Raw genomic sequence first — 19,042 nt, 5'->3', positions numbered from 1 at the left:
AACCAGGGCTGACTCTGCTTAGCTTCCTGAATCTGACAAGTTCAGGCTAGCCTGGGCCATCCAGGTCAAGGTGTTGGGAACTTTAGACCAATTAAATTAAAAAATTAAATTAGAGCCTGGGAAGAGCAGGGTTTGGGGAGGGGGGGGACCTCAATGGGGTATAATGCCTGAGAATCCACCCTCAAAGCAGCCATTTTCTCCAAGGAAACTGCTCAATGTTGTCTAGAGGGCAGGGGTAATTCCTGGGGGTAGACACCGTAAAAGTCAACACGAGCCTGAGTATGGTACAACTCAAAGAAACAGTACAAGACTGGAAAACATGGAGAGAGCTGGCCCATAGAATCGCTAAGAGTCGGACATGACTGAAATGGGTAACAACAACAACAACAACAACAAGGTGTCCCTAATGCTGATGCTTATTACATGCCTATAAATGTAATATGTAGTTAGTCCCAGATTCAGCCAGCAAATGTTTATATTCTAAGAAGTTCTACTCAAAATTAAGTCTCATAGACCTGCTTAAGGTGGCACTGTAATAGTACAATGCTATGAATATTTACTGGGGAGGATGTCCCAGTGGATTCAGTGGGGCTTATTCCCTATTAAGTATGTTTAGGATTGTAGCCAGAGATACACAACCATCTTTCACCTGCCTGAAAATCTACCAGGTCTGAATATAGATAATCTTGGGACTGTTTGTTTTCAATGTGTATGTTTCAGCCAAGGGATAAATACAAAGCCCCTGAACTTTGGGAAAAACAGATCCGAAGAGCGAGACTCACAGAAAGCTAAGAAGATGGAGAAAGAGGAAAAAGAATTCCGAAAGAAGTTTAAAGTGAGTACTAATCAAATAGTCACCCAACTGCCACTGGCATTCATAATTTCTTATTTTTAATTATTCTTCCAGTATTAAAAGAAAAAATGTTCAGTGACAAGGACGAAGATTAATTTTTTCCAGAGCACAAATTATGGCAAATGCCTCTGGATTCTAATAAGCGATGCTAGGGATAGACCACCTTCTATCTTGCATGGCCAGCGTTTAAAAATTAGAGCCCCTGTGATCCATGGTATGTTTTAAGTTAACAAAACAAGTGTGCACGCTCAAGATCTCTTAACACATATATTAGTTAAGTTTGTAACTGAGACAGTGTGGTGCAGTGGTTAGAGTGCTAGACTGAGCTATGATAACCATCTTCAAGTACTTGAAGGGCTGTCATATAGATGATGGTGTGGAGTTGTGTTCTGTTGCCCCAGAAGGTCAGACCAGAACCAACGGGTTGAAATTAAATCAGAAGAGTTTTTGGCTAAATATTAGGAAGAACTTCCTGACAGTTAGAGTGGTTCCTCAGTGGAACAGGCTCCCTCGGGGGGGGGGGGGGCTCTCCTTCTTTGGGGGTTTCAGACGCTAGATGGCCATCTGACAGCAATGCTGATTCTGTGAACTTAGTGCATATGTGGTGGGTTACAGTTGTAAAAGTGAAACAATGGAAAACACTCAGAAAACTGTAAACAAGAATGCGAAAAATGATGAACTGATATATATTAACAAAGTGAAATGTACAAAGTTAAGGTAAGTCTACATGCATACAAATGTGGTTCATAATGGACGACAAATAAATTAGTTAACGATGCTCTCCAGAATGACATATATCGTTTCAACGTATCTTCTTCTGAACAGAGGTTGAATAAATAATTAATAGTCCATTACTTATCTGAAGAGTAGAACAGAGGCTGAGCACCCAAATGCTTCTTCATAGAAAATCAAACCATGCTCACAAGTTCACTTAAAATCATTCTCTTCGGGCAGAATACAAAGGTGTGAATTGCCTTCCCGCAGGAGACGTCTTGTTCATCAATTTATTCAACCTCTGTTCAGAAGAAGATTCGTCGAAATGATATATGTCATTCTGGAGAGCATCGTTGGCCCTGCTTAGATTCCAAGATCTGACAAGATCAGACTTGCCTGGGCTATCCAGGTCGAGGTGTTGAATGTCCCATTTTGTCGATTGTACTGGCTCGCTATGTGTAATCTATGAGAAAGGGAGGCTATAAATAATGTCAATAAATAGACATGGCAATAAATAGACATTATTTGGCACTGTGTGCCTCCTGTTAGCCGCCCTGAGCCTTCGGGGTAGGGCGGGATATAAATTCAAAGATAAATAAATAAATAAATAAGATTAAAAGCTGTGGTCACGTGTAGCCAGGGGGTGGGGCCAGTATGTTCTCTCCAAAAGTGTTCATCTCTGGGGGTAGAGCCATTATATCTGTTCCCGATCTTTGCATGTTGTCTTCCTAGATGTGTCTTGGGAAGAGGGCTTTTGAGAGCTCACTGCACTAGTACACTGTATTGGACCTTTTTTGTTGTTCAGTCGCACAGTCGAGTCCGACTCTTCGCGACCCCATGGACCAGATCCTGCCAGGCCTTCCGGTCTTCCGCCGTCCTCTGAAGTTTGCTCAGTTTCATGTTCGTTGCATCTATGACACTGTCTAACCATCTCATCCTTTGCCGTCCCCGTCTTCTTTGACCTTCAATCTTTCCCAGCATCAGGGTCTTCTCCAGTGAGTGCTCCCTTCTCATTTGGTGGCCAAAGTATTTGAGCTTCAGTTTCATTGTCTGGCCTTCCAGGGAACAGTCAGGGTTGATTTATTTTAGGATTGACTGATTGGATCTTCTTGCAGTCCAAGGGACTCTCAAGAGTCTTCTCCAGCACCATAGTTCAAAAGAATCTATTCTTCGGCGCTCGGCCTTCCTTATAGTCCAACTCTCGCAGCCATACATGACTACTGGGAATACCATTGCTTTGACCATGCGGACTTTTTTTTGGTTTGTTTTTGGTGTTTTTTTTGTTGGCAAGATGATGTCCTTTACCCATCTCCAAACAAGGAAATCTCACTTTGGGGCGTGGGTGTGTGTGGAGCATGTCCCCTTCCTCCCCTTCCTCATTCTGTTCAGCCTCCCCAGGAACCTTGCGTGAATAGGTCTTGCAACATCTTCCAAATGAACCGCAGCAGAGCTAGAAGCAGTCTGTGCCCTGCTGAGTCACAGTTCTGAAACTGCTACAAAGCTGCTCCGAAACCAGCTTGCTGAAATCGCAGCAAGGCACAGCAGTCTTTCCTTCCCCCGGGGGAAATAAATGTGAGAATGGAACACTTCCCCTTTGTCCGAATGCCATCAATCAGTGCTTATGTTATGACTGCAAGAGAGAGTTATTTGGCTTTCTCTGGAGAGAGTTTGAGGACCTGATCCAAAGGAAAGGGGACATTTTTCTTATTAAGATTAGCTGCGGTGGCTCAAGTGGTTAAGACGCTGAACTGCAGGCTGTGGAAGGGCAGTAGTTCAGCGGTTCAAGACCCGGGTGCCGCAAGACAGGGTGAGCTCCTGTCTCTAGTTCCAGCTCCTGCCAACCTAGCAGTTCGAAAGCAAGAAATTGCAAGTAGATAAATAGGGACCACTTCAGTGGGAAGGTAACAGCGTTCCGTGCGCCTTGGCGTTTAGTCATGCCGGCCACATGAACACGGAAACGTCTTCGGACAGCGCTGGCTCTTCGGCTTTGAAACGGAGATGAGCACCGCAACCCTAGAGTCGGACTCGACTGGCTTTCGAGCAAGGGAACCTTTACCTTTACCTTACAGAAATAATAAATGATAATCTCCTGCAAGCAAAATGATGCATATAGCATCAGAGAGCATAGCCTATTATATTGTTCCTTGCCTAAAGTCTCAGCATCCTAGCTGGGCGTGGATTTATGCTTGCATCTCCCACTTTCAGATGGTACAGACTTGTCTGCGATACAATGCCGTGGAACTCCACAACAACAGATGATAAGGAGGGGAAGCAAAGAGATAACTGTATTCTGTGTGTTCTGTGGGTGTGTAAGTGCCATCAAGTCACAGCCCAACTTATGGCAAGTCCATAGAGTTTTCAAGGCAAGAAGTGGACAGAGGTGGTGTGTCATTGCCTCTCTCAGCATAACAGCCCTGGACTTTCTTAGTGGTCTTCCATCCAAACTGCGTGGTGGTCTCACACTAACCAGAGCTGGCCTTGCTTAGCTTCCAAGATCGGATGAGAAGAGGCTATACCAAACAAGATTTTATAGATTTGGATAGCCTACATCAGGGTTCCTGACCTTTTCGAGCCTGCAGGTACGTTTGAAATTCTGACGCAGGGTGGTGGGCACAACTACAAAAGGGCTGCTGCAGGAAGCAAAGCCAACCACAAAATGTCAGGGAGCTATGTTATATGGAACTCTTGTAAGGTAAAGGTAAAGGTTTCCCTTGCTCAAAAGCCAGTCATATCCGACTCTAGGGTTGCGGTGCTCATCTCCGTTTCCAAGCCGAAGAGCCAGCGCTGTCCGAAGACGTTTCCGTGGTCATGTGGCCGGCATGACTAGCTGTCGAGGGGCATGGAACCAAAGTGGTACCTATTTATCAACTTGCAATTTCTTGCTTTCGAACTGCTAGGTTGGCAGGAGCGGGAACCAGAGATGGAAGCTCACTCCGTCATGCGGCACTCAGGTCTCGAACTACTGAACTACCGACCTTCCAGCCTGCAATTAAGTGTCTTAACCACTGAGCCACCACAGCTCCTAGAACTCTTGTAGTAACTGTCAAACATTTCTGACAGAAGCTCTGTTTAACAGGGTGCCTTTTAATCGGAACAGCCAATCAGAAGACCCAGTGGGCAAAAGCCCCACCTAGCCCCGCCCACTTTCTGAAAACACTTGGTGGTCAGTGGAAAGTTGTTGGCAGGCACCAGGACACACTGGGGACCTTGTTCTACATCCATAAGTGTGTATACAATGGCAGTGATCCTGAGTAGAATGGTTATTCTTTTGATTGGATCTCGTTATAAGCTGGCCTCTCTTTGTAACGTCTCTCCCACCTGTTCCACCCCCCGTTGCCACCACGTTCTTGTTCTTTGCAGCCTTTAAGATAAATTCATCAGCTTGATGGATGGACACCTCATGCATCCAATGAAGGGAGCCCTGACTGAGTGACCAAGGCCTATGCTGGGGGTAGATTTTCTGAGTCTCTAAAAGTTCTCCTGGACCCATCTTATTTGTTAATGCAGCCACCTGTCAGGAACGATCCTATCCCGATTGTAATGCCAGACTGGAAACTGATGCATGTAAATGGCAGCTTAGCTATGTGGCACCTCAAACATCTTGCCTATGTTTTAGAAGTCATCGTTTTAAGAATAAAAAAGAAAATATAAATGACGATGTTAACTTTGTGTGCCTTGCAATCAACTACAACTGGGGGGGTGGGGAATCTATCCAAAGTGCTCCCAGCAGCTTCCAGACACCATCTGTAGCAGCAAAGTCATTTTGTGGCTGAGAAAAAGACTCCTGCTGGCTTTGTCCAAACCTCCCCCCCCCATTCCCATTCCCATTCTTGAAGCAATGCTGCAAAGATGATACAGAGCAGCTTAGGCGCATTTTTTTTTTAAAAAAAGAAAACAACATTAATTTGCCTTTGGTGCCAGTTTGGTGTAGTGGTTAAGTGCGTGGACTCTAATCTGGGAGAACCGGGTTTGATTCCCCACTCCTCCACTTGCACCTGGCTCGATGACCTTGGGCAACCCGTAGTTCTGATAAGAGCTGTCCTTGAAAAAGAGCCGTTTCTGTCAGAGCTCTCTCAGCCCCACCTACCTCACAGGGTGCCTGTTGTGGGGAGGGGAAGGGAAAGGAGTTTGTAAGCCGCTCTGAGACACCTTTCGGTAGTGAAGGGCGGGGTATAAATCCAATCTCTTCTTCTTCTTAAAGTTTTTTTGTTTTGTTTTGTTTTTACTATATTGGAAACTACACTCAGTGCCAATAGGCGTGTCTCGGTACAGGTGCTGTTAATAAAATAAAACTTGCAATTTATTATTACTATTTTTATCATCATCATCTCCTCAATCATTCTTTTTGCAGTTTGAAGGAGACATTCGAGTCCTGTACTCAACAACCATTATGCAAGCACCCTCTCCGAAGAAAAAAGCTTCAAAAGACTTACTGGTGAAACCGGGAGACTCTGTTGATGTTATTAAAAATGTGGATGGTACCAAAGTCCTGTGTAGGAATGAAGAAGGAAAATGTAAGTAAAGAGAGAGAGAGAGAGAGAGAGAGAGAGAGAGAGAGAGAGAGAGAGAATGGCCTTCTCCTCCGCCCTTCTGCTTTCTGTCTTAGTGATGTGCAGCTGCAAAGGAGGCTTTGGGAGGAAAGGAGGGGCTGTGGCTCACTGGCAGAAATAGCACTTTGCGTGCAAAAGGGCTAGGGTTCCCACCGCCAGGTGGGGTTTGGAGATCTCCTGGCAGTACGGCTCATCTCTAGACGAAAGAGATCAGTTCCCCTGGAGAAAATGGTGGCTTGGAAAGGCAGACTCTATTGCATTATACCCTGATGAGGTCCCTACCCTCTCCAAATCCCAACCCCTCCAGGCTCTACCACAAAACCTCCAGGAATTTCCTAACCTGGAGCTGGCAACCCTAAAAGGGGCCCAGGTTCAGTCTCTGGCATCTCCAGATAGCAAGTCCTGGGAAAGGCCCTACTTTGTCTGAGACCCTGGAAAGCCACTGTGGAGCCTCATAGACCAATAGCCTGACTTGGTACACGGCAGCTTTGTACATATGGGTAGGCATAGCTAGTTGCAACTTATTCAGACCAGTTTATTATAGAATATATTGGAACAATTGGTTGGGTTGCCAGCCTCCAGGTAGCACATGGAGATCTCCCAGTATTACAGTTGATCTCCAGACTACAGAGATCAGTTCCCCTGGGGAAAAGGGCTGCTTTGGAGGGGGGGCTTCATGGCATTATACCCAGCTGAGGTCCCTCCCCTCCCCAAGCCCCACCCTCCCCAGGCTCCACCCCCCAAAATCTCCAGGTATTTCCCAAGCCAGAGCTCCCAATCCTAACAATTTGTTAGAATCCCTAAACTTCTTATGATTTTTCTTTAATTCCAGAAGGGTAGCTTCATTAGTCTCCTTGCAGCAAAATTAAAAAGGAGTCTGGTGGCCCCTTCAAAACTTAAGAGCATGTGGACATCTGGAGACCCTACAAAAGTTTATGCTGGGGAAAAAATGCTGCTGGCTTTGAAGGTGCGGCGAAATTCCTGTTGTTTTATGCATCCCTGGTAAGGTCCGTGTTCTGTAGCTATTCTTCTCCGCAGAGCACATCTTTTACAGCAGAATTTAGCAAAATCTCTGCAGAAAGGTTTTGCCGTGCTGTCTGTGGTCAGTGAAATCATGCTTTGCAGTGTGCCAGGCCCATAGCCAGTGGGGGGTGGTGTCACTGCAGGTGGCACCTCCTATCGAATCTTAATGCCCCCACCCCAATCTTCCCCTTTAAGTTTCCACCGCTGCCCTCTTTGTGCGGATTGCCGTTTCCCCTGCCACCTTTGGAATAAGTCTTGAAGCTGGACTTGTCCTCGCAGGGTGGCTCCCCCAGCTGCTTGATGGCACTGGAGGCAGTGCGGTTGCCCAGTTCCTTGACCGAGCCGGGAAGGGGGGTACAATGTCATAGAGTCCCCCCTCCAAAGCATCCATTTTATCCAGGGGAACTGATCTCTGTAATCTAGAGAGGAGCTGTAATTCCACCTGGAACCTGGCATCCTTATAACCTAATGTATGGGGTTGTAAGGATCAAATGGCGGGGGGGGGGGGGAGTTTGAGAATTCCAAGGAGATATCAAGAATATTTGTGTGTGTGTGGGGGGGGTGTATCTCCAGGGCATGCTTGTCTTCAGAGAAATTATATATCTTACTCTTCAGAGAAATGCATTTTTTCCTGGTTTTGTCGGTGTTTTCTTTGTCAAGTGCTATCTCCAGAAATGTTTTAAATTCTTTGTCTGTTAAAAAAAAGACATGAATTTTTCATTTTGCTTTGTTGGTAACTCCTAGGAAACCTGCAGAAGTACAAATATATTCCTCTTGAGAGTCAAAATATTTCGTTTCTGTGAGGAAGAGCACTCCAGTTTGTGACACATAATAGCTTGGATTTTTAGAAGAAATAGCCTCAAACTTGGTGCACTTTTTCCGCCCTTTTTGTTGGCTGCTGCCCCTCTTTTTTACTCCCTTGAAGCAGGTCAGCCACGCCCACACCCTCGTGGAAAACTATTTCACTCCCACCCCAAGACATTCTTCGCATTCCTCTGATAGTGAAACTAGTGACAGAAGCCTCAGCTTGTCCCTCTACAGAAGAGAGGAGCCAACTTCAGCCTTCCTTTCGAAGGCCTGAACATCTGTCTTGGCAGCTTCCACAGAAATTGTTTGCAGCTGAAGCTGTTCATTATTATCCATCATTTTGAATCCCACCCTTTCCCAAAGGCTCGGCATGGGTTACAGCATTTGGAAACCGGTGAAGGAAAACCCTTAACCACCAACCCCTGACCGGTCTTCAGAGTTGCCAATTATTTCTGCTGATGTGGGTTCTGACAGCACAATACGCATCCCATGGTCATTTAAAAGGACTGGTTTTCACATGGTGTTTTCTTTTTTTATTTCAAGATCAAGAAAGCTGTAAAGGGGACTGGGAAAGCTAATTGGATCAGTTCGTTGGCGCTATGACAGGGTGATAGGTACCCCCTCCCCTCAGATTTTCTTGATCTAATTGACTCCCCTTGAAGCTATTTGGCACTAGGAAAGAACAAACAGATAAACTGACACGGGGTAGGCAATAGTCACTGTATGTGATATTGTGAATATTCCGTTTCTCTCCAGTTCCCTGGCAACTGAGGGGGGGGGTGTTTTTGTTTTTTGGTATCTTAAGAGAAGGAGGAGGGAGGGAGGGAGATGGATTGGCTCCAGATTCAGGCTTGATTTAACCTTCTTAAACTGAGCCAGGGTTATTAATTGCTGCCGTAACAGTCAGAGATGGAGTTGTGGTGGGCAGCCGATGGCACATGGACAACTGGGAGCCTCAGATGCAGATGTGCAATCACAGAAGGTGATCAAGCCAACTCAATAGGGTGCCGGATCAGTGTGGCTGTGTGAATGAGGATATGTTTCCAGTTGTTCACTCACATCAGCCGTGCACCCTGGAGGCTGTCTGAGTCTGTGGAAGTCTCTTGCGACAAACATTACTAGACTGTCAGAGCAACCTTAAGAAAACATGTTCCTGGGAGTAAGCTCCATGGGTAGATCTGAGTAGGCTTCTGAGTAGACCTGTTTAGGACAGCACTTTATGTCCTACCAGAAGCTTAAAAACTGGCATAAAATCTCTGGCTATTCAACTAGCAGTGTTCCCTCTAAGCTGAGTTAGTGTGAGCTAGCTCACAGTTTTTTAGCCTCTGGCTCACATATTTTTGTCTTAGCTCAGGGAAGATGGCTCCAGAGCCAACTAATTTATGCAGTTGCCAAATTGCTCGCTCACAGCTTTAATGCCAGTAGCTCACAAAGCAGAATAATTGCTCACGAGACTCCACAGCTTAGAGGGAACATTGCTCCACGTTAAGCTGGCTGGTGTTGTATAGTGGTTACAGTGTCAGGGTGGGGAGGCCTGTGTTCCAGTTTTCTGCTGCCATGAATTTCACAGAATGGCCTTGGGCCAGTTATTCTACCTCAGGGGTGTCAAACATAAGGCCTGGGGGCCGGAACCGGCCCATCCAGGGCTCTTATGTGGCCCGCAAGCAACTAGTGCAAGGAAGGGAACAGGAGACTGCTTGGGGGAGTGGGCGGAGCCACTGTGATTGTGGCTTCAGCACGGTGTAACAAGCTTGTCTGCAGCAGTCAAGCAGCATGGGAGCATCTGCCCAGTGCTGCACCACTAGCTCTCCAGTCTGCACATTTGGGTTTTCCTCTTTACTCCCCCCCCCCGCCCACAGGGTATTACGGTAAGGACACACCAATTCGGAGCTTACCAGCTGCTGTCCTTTATGCAGTTTATATCTCCAGTACCTGGCATTACATTTTATGGCACACAGGACCCGGCCTGACAAAGTGACATTTGTGCCAGATCTGGCCCTTATAACAAAGGAGTTCGACACCTCCGTTCTAACTCAACCTCACATACCTCATAGGGTTGTCATGAAGACACAATGTGAGGTTATCAGATGTGCCACCTGAAGCTCTTTGAATAAAAATAGATTAAGGACCTCCATGTATATCTTTGGGTTTCACGTTTCTATCAGTCCAGTACAGTGAATTTAGGGCTGAGAGGCATTTCTCTCAGCATTTTCTGGTAGATGTAGCTCTTTGCATGCTAATGGTATTGCAACTACTTACTTCAAACAAACTTTAATACGGGTTGTATTTATGGGAACTGTCAACTTGGTCTTGAGACAAAAATCCCCTTTAAACAACATGATGTTGAGTGGCCTTGGCACTGAAAATCGATAATTTGCTCTAACAGGCTTGCTAATGGCAAAGATTATCTTTGTGCGAGACAGGAAAGGGGAATACAATCACTAGATATGAGCTCATTTCCCCAGGAGAATTGTAGTAAAAGTTGCGGTATTGTCCCTCATTGAAGGGGAAGCCTTTCTGCCTTGAAATGAATTACAGGAACTCATGTTTCAAAGGCTACCAAGGGAGTTATATGATCAGGTTCCGAATGTTTGCCTTGCAGTTTTTAAAATGCTACTGTGAGGAAGGAAAGTGCTATTCATTATTCTTTTATTCAGAAGGGAAACTGAGTCACAAGGCTACAATGCACAACCCCAGTCAGGTTGCCAATTCTGGCAGCTCTGGGGTATATAATCTTGCCAAAGAGGCAAGAGCCTTTCTAAAATTTGAACATCAAACCCAGATTTTATTTGTGCATAGAAGTAGTGGGGACATTAGCCCTGAATGCATGTTACAGTGAGTGTACACACCTCCTGCATATACATCTGTTTGTAAGGAAAAGCCAATGCATGTCCACTTTACAAATGAAAATGGGGACCGGGTTTTGGATGAATGTGCAGGTTCAATCATGCATTCAGCTGCACATGCGTTGAATGTAACAAGCAAATTAGATGCATGTAGAAATAAAAATCAAGTGTACAGTGTTCCCTCTACGCTGAGTTAGTATGAGCTAGCTCACAGTTTTTCAGTCTCCAGCTCACACTTCTTTGTCTCGGCTCAGGAAGGATGGCTCCAGAGCAAACTAATTTATGCAGTAGCCAAATAGCTCGCTCATACCTTTAATGCCAGTAGCTCCCAAAGTAGAATTTTTGCTCACGAGACTCCACAGCTTAGAGAGAGCACTGTGTGCACTGTACACAGATTGTACATACTTTCCTTGTTACTTATTTAACATCACCATGGTAGTAATTTATTTATTTACTTGCTTCAGTTTTAACCTGCCTTTCTTACCAAAGACCAAGCCAGATTAAATATATATATTGAATTTATATATATTCAGTTAGACAGCATAAGACATCCAATAAACAATGCAATAGGACTCAGGTTACAGTATTAGAAAACAATGGAAACAGAAAAAAGTCTAAGGCATACAATACCATAAAGAACGCAGAAAATGGATAGCAACGGTAGAAGGCACTGCTGCAGAAAAAAAAAACAAGATGATAATGGAATAAATTGCAATAAATTACAAGCCTGTCCCCTTATAAGAGCAACATTTACAGAATGTTGCCGTATTGATTGCTGTTTGTCCTGAACATTCTTTTCCTATAGCCAATTTTATTTTTAGAGCTTAGATCCAAGAGCTCTACAATCTTGCCTTTCGGTGTTCGCAGAATCATCAAGCGGATGTTGTGAGGAATGGTGAACGTTTTGATGTTCATTGCTTTTTGTTTGTTTCAAAAGACTGCTTGAGTGCTCTTTGTTTCAAATTATAGTACATCGCCTTGAAAACCTGTAATCATAAAAAGGGCAAAGGAAAAGGTGCAGATGCTGAGAGGGGCTTGTGCCAGTGAGAGTTGTGAAGCCAACTTTTACATACTACACACCTTCCTTGTAGACCCTAACTCCTTATTTAAAAAATCCTTATTTTCACATTGATAAAATATTGTGCTTTGAATGTTGGGAAAATGCATTTTCTCAGCAACCAATGCACTAACTGGGATGAGGGCACTGCATTTTATGGAAGCAACTGAGTAGCAAACTAATTATTCCAACAAAATGAGTAACCTGGAACAATCATAATAAAATAATTTTAAAAATCATAAAAACTGTGTTCACATACCGTGCTTCAGCATGCAATATCTCATGTGTTCTCAACAGAGTAGTGTCCCCTAGAATGCAGAGTATGATCCCATTCTGACTGTTGCTGTAAGTGTAACATGTGAGTGAGGCACAAGCATAAAACAATTATTTTGGTAAGTGTTTGCATTGCCCTGCCAAGGTCAATCATGTGACACATGGACAGGTCCATCAATGGCTACTAGCCATGGTGACCTATGAAACTGCCTTGAACTGAATCAGACCACAGGTCCATCAAGGTTGGTATTGTCAGATGGGCAGCAGCTCTCCAAGGTCTCAGGCTGAGGCCTTTCATCTACCAACTGGTCCTTTTAACTGGAGATGTTGGGGATTGAACCTGGGACCTTCTGCATGCAAAGCAGAGGCTCTTCCACTGAGCCACAGCCCTTCAGCTCTGACCAAGCCCTTGTGCCAAACAATGGGCTTTCCCACATTCTCATTTTCCTTACTTGTAGGTTTCTGTTTTTTTCGGGGGGCGGGGTTGTTGTTTTGCATATGCTTTGCTCCCTCTAGTGGTCAATTCAATATTTCATCAGGTTATCTCCCACATAAAAACCTGCAGTTTAAATCTGCAGGGATATATTTGTTAGTTTGTTTGTTTGTTTATTCACATTTATAGCCCACCCTTCCTGGAAGCAGGCTCAGGGCAGGTAACAACATTTAATCTATACAAAATATATGTTAATACAATAAAATTAAAATTTAAAACTTCATCATAAATATTGATACGGTGGTCACAGCTGACAGCAAAGAGATTTTCTGGTTGTGAGAGGTTCCTGGCCACAGCCAGTAGTTGTTCACAGAGTGACAGACACCTCAGGGAGGCTATACATGGATGTCCACTGCCTCAGCCAAAGGCCTGGTGGAACAGCTCCATCTTGCAGGCCCTGTGGAATTGAAGTAGATCCTGCAGGGCCCTGATCTCAATGGGAAGCATGTTCCACCAGGCAGGGGCCTGGGGTGGAAAAGGCCCTGGCCTGGCTGAGGCAAGACAGACATCTTTCGAGCCAGGGACTACCAGGAGGTATTGATCCATAGAGCATAGTGCTCTTCAGGGCATATACAGGAAGAGGCGGTCCCTCAGATATGTTGGTCCCAGGCCGTGTAAGGCTTTAAAGGTTATTACCAACACCTTGAAACAGAGCTGGAACTCTACTGGTAACCAGTGCAATTGGCGGAGTACCTGCCAAACATAATCTGATGTCATATCAAATCGACCACTAGGGAGAGCAAAACACATGTGCAGAAAAGCTCAATGTGAGACCATCTATTGAAGGGTCAGTTCACACATTCTTTGTTTACCGTGTGGCCACCGGATCATCTAATAATGATTGACACCTGTGAAGGAGCCATTGCAGAGTCAACAGTACATATTGAGCTTTCATGATCATGTTGGCTGTATAAGGAGGACACACATGTGTAAAACTGTGTAAAACTGAGTCATTCCCAGTGCAAGCCTATACAGAGTCACACCATTCTATGTCAATGGGCTTAGAAGGCTATAACTCTGTTTAGGGTTGTACTGTAAGTGATGAAACGCTGATAACTACACATGTATGCATCAAATCTTTATCTAGCCATTTAAACTAGAAATAAAAATCTTAGTATATGGGAATCAGGCATTAACTGGTTTTTACTCAGTTTGTAGTGCTGTCCTAAAGAAGAGTTGCATCCTTTTAAGGCTATTGACTTCAGCAGACTTAGAAGGGTGTAACTTGGATTTGTGCACATAAATAATGTATATGTCTTACACAGACCTACATTCACAGTCTTGATTCCTGCCAAATTCCAACAAATTTCATAGGGTCAGGATTGCATCCAAACATGTCATTTGGGGGTTATATGGTATGTTGCTTCTTTCTGTCTGATGGTTTTCTCTAAACTAAGAGATCTGGCAATTTAAGCTGAATATAAATATGTACACATTTTATTTTACAGATGGCTATGTTCTCAAAAGCTGCTTATTGGATGAGTAAGTGCTACTTTTTAAAAACAAAATCTTGAAGCTTCTTATATTGCAGACCATTTCCCAAGGCTTGTTGAAATGACAGTTACTGTATTTAAGGTTTGGTCCACAAACTGTTCTTTTCCTTCTATAAATTGCTTTTAAAGAATCTGGTTTATTTTAAAAAAGAAATTCTTGCAAAGAAATGTATTTCTGCAAAGACAAGTGTGCTTTTTTAAAACCACTTTTGACAAGGAAATGGTTGACCATGGCTAGTCTTCATGTTCAGCGTTTTAATGGGTTTAATGGTAATAGGCATAATCTATCTGGCATTGAAATTGTCCACTGGCTGTGCAAAAGCACACAAGCTTTATTCTCAGGCAACTCCTGTCCAATGAAATTAATGCAGGAAAACATGTCAGTGGTTCATGCCAGGTCTCTTATATCTTCCTATGTTTCATATTTAGAAATATCCTTTCTAATATTTGAATGGCTTCTAAAGCTAAGGTCCTAATTTGGGAGTAAATCCTATTGGTAAAGGTAAAGGTTCCCTTGCTCGAAAGCCAGTCGAATCCGACTCTAGGCTTGCGGTGCTCATCTCTGTTTCAAAGCCGAAGAGCCAGCGCTGTCTGAAGACATTTCCGTGGTCATGTGGCCGGCATGACTAAACACCAAGGTGCACGGAACGCTGTTACCTTGCCACTGAAGTGGTACCTATTTATATACTTGCAATTTCTTGCTTTCGAACTGCTAGGTTGGCAGGAGCTGGAACTAGAGACGGGAGCTCACTCCGTCATGCGGCACACTCGGGTCTCGAACTGCTGTACTACCGACCTTCCACAGCCTGCAGTTCAGCGTCTTAACCACTTGAGCCACCACAGCTCCTAAATCCTATTGGTACTTTCTCCCAAGTAAACACGCACAGAACAGTTCTTCAGACCATGCTACCAAGATTTAGAATTTGCTTAGAGTAATACATAGGAAAGTAACTAAAGGTTGTGTTTTGTTTTTTGTCTCAAAATTTTCAGTGATGAAGAAATTTATGACGATATCGCTGAAGGTAATAAGTTACACTTTTCAAAACTGAATTATGATAACGACATGAAATTAACTTAATGCCTTGGAGATTTGTTTTTATTTACAGTATGTAGGCCATTGTCAAAATACAATAATGATGTTTTCTTCTCCTTTTGCTCCTGTAGACTGCATATATGACAATGATTAACTGCGGTTTTCTTCCAACATGAACATCATCTTTTCTGAAGCTCCAGGTTGATCCCACAGTTACATCGGAGATCCCTGTTTCCAAACAACAAGACGGGTCTCCCCGTGGAGTCATGAGCAGGTTGCTGGACTATATCCCTGCTTTATTTCATTGTGCCAAGAAGTAGACCTCTGAACCGTTTCCCTAACCAGTCAATAGAGTAGGAAACCGATAAATCATTGGGTTAACCATCTGGTTTTCCTGTTTTCACAAACGGTTTCTGTTTACTAAGGGTATACTTTCAAATGTCCCACGAAAATCAAGGGTTTTATGTTATTTGCAACACTCCTGCTGTCACACCAATGATCACTGCATAAGGCATAAGGCACAAAAACACAAATCCACCCCATTTTACCTGTTCATATCTGCTCATTTATTGTTCAATAGTGTGTCCTGGTTTCTGAAGGAGATTGTAACTGTTTTGTTTCATTTTGTTTTTGTTCTTTTTTTAAAAAAAAAAACTTAATATTTTGTCACACAATGCATTTGGTTGTAGTTTTTAATAGTGTTACTGTCCTGAACAACAACAACAAAAATTTAATAGTGAATGGTAAGCATTCCTAGGGTCAGTTCGGAGTGAGGTCATGCAAAACAAGTCAGTCTGGAATTGGTTTGAATTGTGCCTCCATTAACTCATTTTCAACGGAGCCCTTCTGACTGAACTGCAGATCTTGCCATGATCGGGAGGACTGGAGACCTCCTCTCCCCACTCCAGGATTCGCCAGCTTCCCATCATGTTGGCTCCCCCCCTCCTTTCTCCAAACCTTTGAGAGCCAGTTTGATGTAGTGGTTAGGAGCATGTACTCTAATATGGAAGAACCAAGTTTGATTCTCCACTCCTCCACATGCAGCTGCTGGTGTGACCTTGGGTCAGTCACAGTTCTCTCAGAGCTGTTCTCTCAAGAATAGTCCTCTAAAGAGCTCTCTCAGCCTCACCTACCTCACAGGGTGTGTGTTGTGGGGAGGGGAAGAGAAAGGAGATTGTAAGCCACTCTGAGATTCCTTCAGGTAGTGAAGGGCAGGGTATAAATCCAATCTCTTCTCTTTTTCTTCTTCTTTTTCTTAACCAGTCATTGGTAGTGTAAGTGGGAAGAAACTGCAGCTACAACTGTCTGGTGCCGTGGGGGTTCAAACCCCAAACCTGGGGTCAGCAGCTCTAGAGCCTTGCTCTATCCTACATGAGAGCTAGGAAAGTGTCTAGTTCAACTTTCTCTACAGCCCAGTATTCTCACAATACAAGAACCCGTGGGCACTCGATTAAATTGCTGAGCAGTCGGGTTAGAACAGATAAAAGGAAGTACTTCTTCACCCAAAGGGTGATTAACACATGGAATTCACTGCCACAGGAGGTGGCGGCAGCTACAAGCATGGACAGCTTCAAGAGGGAATTAGATAAGCATATGGAGCAGAAGTCCATCAGTGGCTATTAGCCACAAGGTATAGATGGGAACTCTCAGTCTGGGGAAGTGATGCACTGTATTCTTGGTGCTTGGGGGGGGGGGCAACAGTGGGAGAGCTTCTAGTATCCTGGCCCCACTGCTGGACCTCCTGATGGCACCTGGTATTTTTGGCCACTGTGTGATAGGCCTGATCCAACAGTGGCTTCTCTTATGTCCTTATGTTCAAGATGGCCAGCAGAAGAAGCGGTTTGGCCTTGAGCTGCAAGAACCAACTGACTGGAAGGTCTAATCAGATCTGGTCTGGAAGGAGGGTTTCCAAGCGCCAGGTGGGGCCTGCCCACTATTACAACGGACCGCTAGACAACAGAGATCACCTCTCCTGGAAGAAATGGCAGCTTTGGAGGGTGGATATTTTATTCCACTGAGGTCCCTGTCCTCCCCAGGCTCCATCCCCAAATCTTCAGAGTTTCCCAACCTGGATCTGGCAGCTCTACACTCCCCAATCCCCAGTCGATGGCCAGTGGGGAGCTGACAACTAAGGCTGCCAGCCTCCAGGTGGGGCCCAGAGGTCTCCCGCTTTTCCAACTGATCTCCAGCTGACAGAGATCAGCTCCCCTGGAGAAAATGGAAATCCAAAAACAATATCCATGAGAAGTGGCATTCCACTTCCTCCCGTAATCTCTCATTTTTGGCCCCTGGAGAAAATGTCGACTTTGAAGGGTGGACTCTGTGGCATTGTACCATGCTGAGCCCCCTCCCCAAACCCCGCCCTCTCCGGGATCCACCCCCAAAGTCTCCAGGTATTTCCTAACCCAGACCTGGCAACCCTACTGCGCAACCCTGCCTGGAAATATAAAGCGGCCGACTCCACATTGTACCCTCAGTTTAAGCAACTCCTTTGTAACATGAAAACTGAGCTAAGTCTATAAATCTTGATCTCTGGACATACTATGCTATTACCTACCCTTGCCATGGAGCTGACGTTTGACCCCCCCCCCCTTAATATTGTTCTTGCTTCACCCTATGGCCCAAGCTTCACTTGAACCTTGTGTCTTCCTAAGCCACTGCATTCCTCAGCACCCGAGCCACCTGGCTGAAACAGCGCTGCAGCATGGTGAGCCCAAAAGACTGCTGGGAAATGTAGTTTCTAGGCGATGGGAGCATTCTCTCAGGCTTGATTCAGATTGGGACCACCTTGCCAGTTCCAGTTCGTGGTTCCTCCAACCCCTCTTATCTGGTGGCTCCTGCTGTGGCTGCTGCTCTGTCACTCCCAGGATATGGAGATTTCTCAGTGTTCCTGGAATGCTGACACAGCAGCATTCTAGGCACTGAGGATGGAGGAGAGAGAGAACATAATGATGCCAACTTACTATCAGGTGCAAGGGAGACACAAAGTAAAATCCAAACTGTATGGGGGGGCATAATATTCATACCAAATAAAAGGTGTTACACGTTGCTAAGATCTGTAGGGCAACCCATGGAATTACAAACTTTAACAACATTGCTGTTTGTTTCCCGGGACATTTGGGGCTTAGGGACCCCGGGGAATCTAGAGATACTGATATCCTTGTTGCTGCTGTGCCTACACATAGAAGCATCCTCAGCTCCATAATTAATGGGAATTGTAGCTTCCCTGGACTAAGGACCCAGAAGCTGGTCTTGGCACCTGCAAAGCTGCTACTGTCTAATGAAAGGCAGCATCAGCAGCCCTTCTGATTACCATTGCTACCCCCAGGTTGCATTTCAGCAAGAAAGGATGGGATTGATGCTGGACCTAAAGCTGAGCTAATCATGAACAGAGCCCAAAGTTCAGAGAAGTTTGGGGCTCAGCTCATAATTAGCATGAAAGTTTTGAACTCCAGACTCTACCTATATCATTACTTTGTGTAGATCAGCTTCAATTCAAACACATCCGACATCTTTTACGATCTGGATTATGGAGCGGCACTCTGTTTGCAATAAGTGCATGCACATGTACTGGTCGCGTATGTATATTGATTCCCCGTCCCCCTTTTTAAATAGATTAATTTATAGAAATAGGACATGGAAATTACCTGTGTGCAGATGAACACCATTTTTAAAAAGCATTCTCAATATTCTTCCAAAGGCAAAATAGGGAAAAATAAAGACAAAAAGATTCTCTGGGGCAGGTACCAAATATGAATAGCTCCCGATAAACAGGAATAAATTGGAGTATATGTAAAAACCTTTCTGCTTTGACCTACAAAACCACACACCCTCCCGCTTCCTTTTATCTGTCTCTTCCCTCAAAGTAAAAATAACAGCAAGTGCTTTGAAGGGAATTTT

At 44.6% G+C, this 19,042-nt stretch overlaps 1 protein-coding gene across 1 annotated transcript in view; it reads left to right on the top strand.

The window, feature by feature from the left end:
* The window catches only part of FYB (FYN binding protein), a 54,531-nt gene extending 38,728 nt beyond the window's left edge, over positions 1-15,803 (top strand). The window contains exons 14-18 of the mRNA XM_015420164.1: positions 721-835; positions 5,919-6,081; positions 14,065-14,098; positions 15,100-15,131; positions 15,274-15,803. Coding sequence (XP_015275650.1) covers positions 721-835; positions 5,919-6,081; positions 14,065-14,098; positions 15,100-15,131; positions 15,274-15,296 — 367 coding nt within the window. The 3' untranslated portion in view covers positions 15,297-15,803. The remainder of the gene's footprint in view (positions 1-720; positions 836-5,918; positions 6,082-14,064; positions 14,099-15,099; positions 15,132-15,273) is intronic.
* Positions 15,804-19,042: the final 3,239 nt, after the last annotated feature.

This window comes from Gekko japonicus, unplaced genomic scaffold (genome assembly GCF_001447785.1).
Source record: "Gekko japonicus isolate JY-2015 unplaced genomic scaffold, Gekko_japonicus_V1.1 scaffold86, whole genome shotgun sequence".
NCBI classification, from domain to species: domain Eukaryota; kingdom Metazoa; phylum Chordata; class Lepidosauria; order Squamata; family Gekkonidae; genus Gekko; species Gekko japonicus.
This window is presented reverse-complemented; position numbering and strand designations above follow the sequence as displayed.